Raw genomic sequence first — 1,508 nt, 5'->3', positions numbered from 1 at the left:
CGCAGCAGCCTCAGCAAGGTGGGGCCTCCTCGTCCTCCTCGGCTTCGTCCTCCTTGTCCTCATCTTCATCTTCCTCGTCCTCGTCTTCATCCTCATCCTCATCCTCATCCTCATCCTCATCCTCATCCTCGTCCTCCTCAGCTTCATCCTCCTCGTCCTCATCTTCATCTTCATCCTCATCTTCGTCCTCATCTTCATCCTCCTCCTTGTGCTCCTCGGCTTCGTCCTCCTCATCTTCATCTTCATCTTCATCCTCATCTTCATCTTCATCCTCATCTTCATCTTCATCCTCCTCCTCAGCTTCATCCTCTTCATCTTCATCCTCATCCTCATCCTCATCCTCATCCTCATCCTCATCCTCCTCAGCTTCATCCTCCTCATCCTCATCTTCATCTTCATCCTCGTGCTCCTCGGCTTCGTCCTCCTCATCCTCCTCCTCCTCCTCCTCCTCGTACTCCTCAGCTTTGTCCTCCTCATCCTCATCTTCATCCTCATCCTCATCTTCATCTTCATCCTCATCCTCCTCGCCTTCATCCTCCTCATCTTCGTCTTCATCCTCATCTTCATCCTCCTCCTCCTCGTGCTCCTCGGCTTCGTCCTCCTCATCTTCATCTGCATCCTCATCCTCATCTTCATCGTCCTCCTCATCCTCATCTTCATCCTCATTCTCCTCAGCTTTGTCCTCCTCATCCTCATCTTCATCCTCATCTTCATCCTCATCCTCCTCGGCTTTGTCCTCCTCAGCTTCGTCCTCCTCATCCTCATCTTCATCCTCCTCCTCATCCTGATCTTCATCCTCGTCCTCGTCAGGTTCATCCTCCTCATTCTCATCTTCATCCTCCTCCTCGTCCTCCTCGGCTTCATCCTCCTCATTCTCATCTTCATCCTCCTCCTCGTCCTCCTTGGCTTCATCCTCCTCATCCTCACCCTCCTCCTTGTCCTCATCCTCCTCATCCTCTGCATCCTCCTCATCTTCATCCTCGGCCTCCTCACCCTCCTCCTCCTCCTTGTCTTCATCCTCCTCATCCTCATCACCCTCCTCCTCCTCCTGCTCCTCCTTCTCCTCCCCTTCCTCCATGTCCTCATCCTCCTCATCCTCCTCATCCTCCTCATCCTCATCCTCTGCATCCTCCTCATCTTCATTCTCCTCCTCCTCCTCCTCCTCTTCCTCCTCATCCTCATCCTCCTCATCCTCTGCATCCTTCTCCTCCTCCTCGTCCTTATCCTCCTCCTCCTCGTTGTCTTCATTCTCCTCGTCCTCCTCCTCCTCATTCTCCTCCTCCTCATCCTCATCCTCCTTATCCTCCTCATCCTCCTCATCCTCATCCTCATTCTCATTCTCTGCATCCTCATCTTCATCTTCATCCTCCTCCTCCTCGTCTTCATTCTCCTCGTCCTCCTCCTTCTCATGCTCCTCCTCCTCATCCTCATCCTCCTCATCCTCCTCATCCTCCTCATCCTTCACCTCCTCCTCCTCCTCCTCCATCTCCTCCTCCTCCTCCTCATCC

General features: G+C 53.3%; 2 protein-coding genes across 6 annotated transcripts in view; both read left to right on the top strand.

The window, feature by feature from the left end:
• The window catches only part of ARHGEF10L (Rho guanine nucleotide exchange factor 10 like), a 31,134-nt gene that overhangs the window by 14,170 nt on the left and 15,456 nt on the right, over nucleotides 1-1,508 (top strand). The window contains exon 10 of the mRNA XM_017732686.1: nucleotides 745-895. Within this exon, the coding sequence (XP_017588175.1) occupies nucleotides 745-895 (151 nt within the window). The remainder of the gene's footprint in view (nucleotides 1-744; nucleotides 896-1,508) is intronic.
• Nucleotides 1-1,508, top strand: part of LOC108446339 (glycine-rich cell wall structural protein-like) — a 5,084-nt gene that overhangs the window by 930 nt on the left and 2,646 nt on the right. The window lies entirely within an intron of this gene.

Source organism: Corvus brachyrhynchos, unplaced genomic scaffold (genome assembly GCF_000691975.1).
Source record: "Corvus brachyrhynchos isolate BGI_N302 unplaced genomic scaffold, ASM69197v1 scaffold215, whole genome shotgun sequence".
Lineage (NCBI taxonomy): Eukaryota > Metazoa > Chordata > Aves > Passeriformes > Corvidae > Corvus > Corvus brachyrhynchos.
Note: the sequence above shows the minus strand (reverse complement) of the source record. Positions and strands in the feature narration are given on the sequence as shown.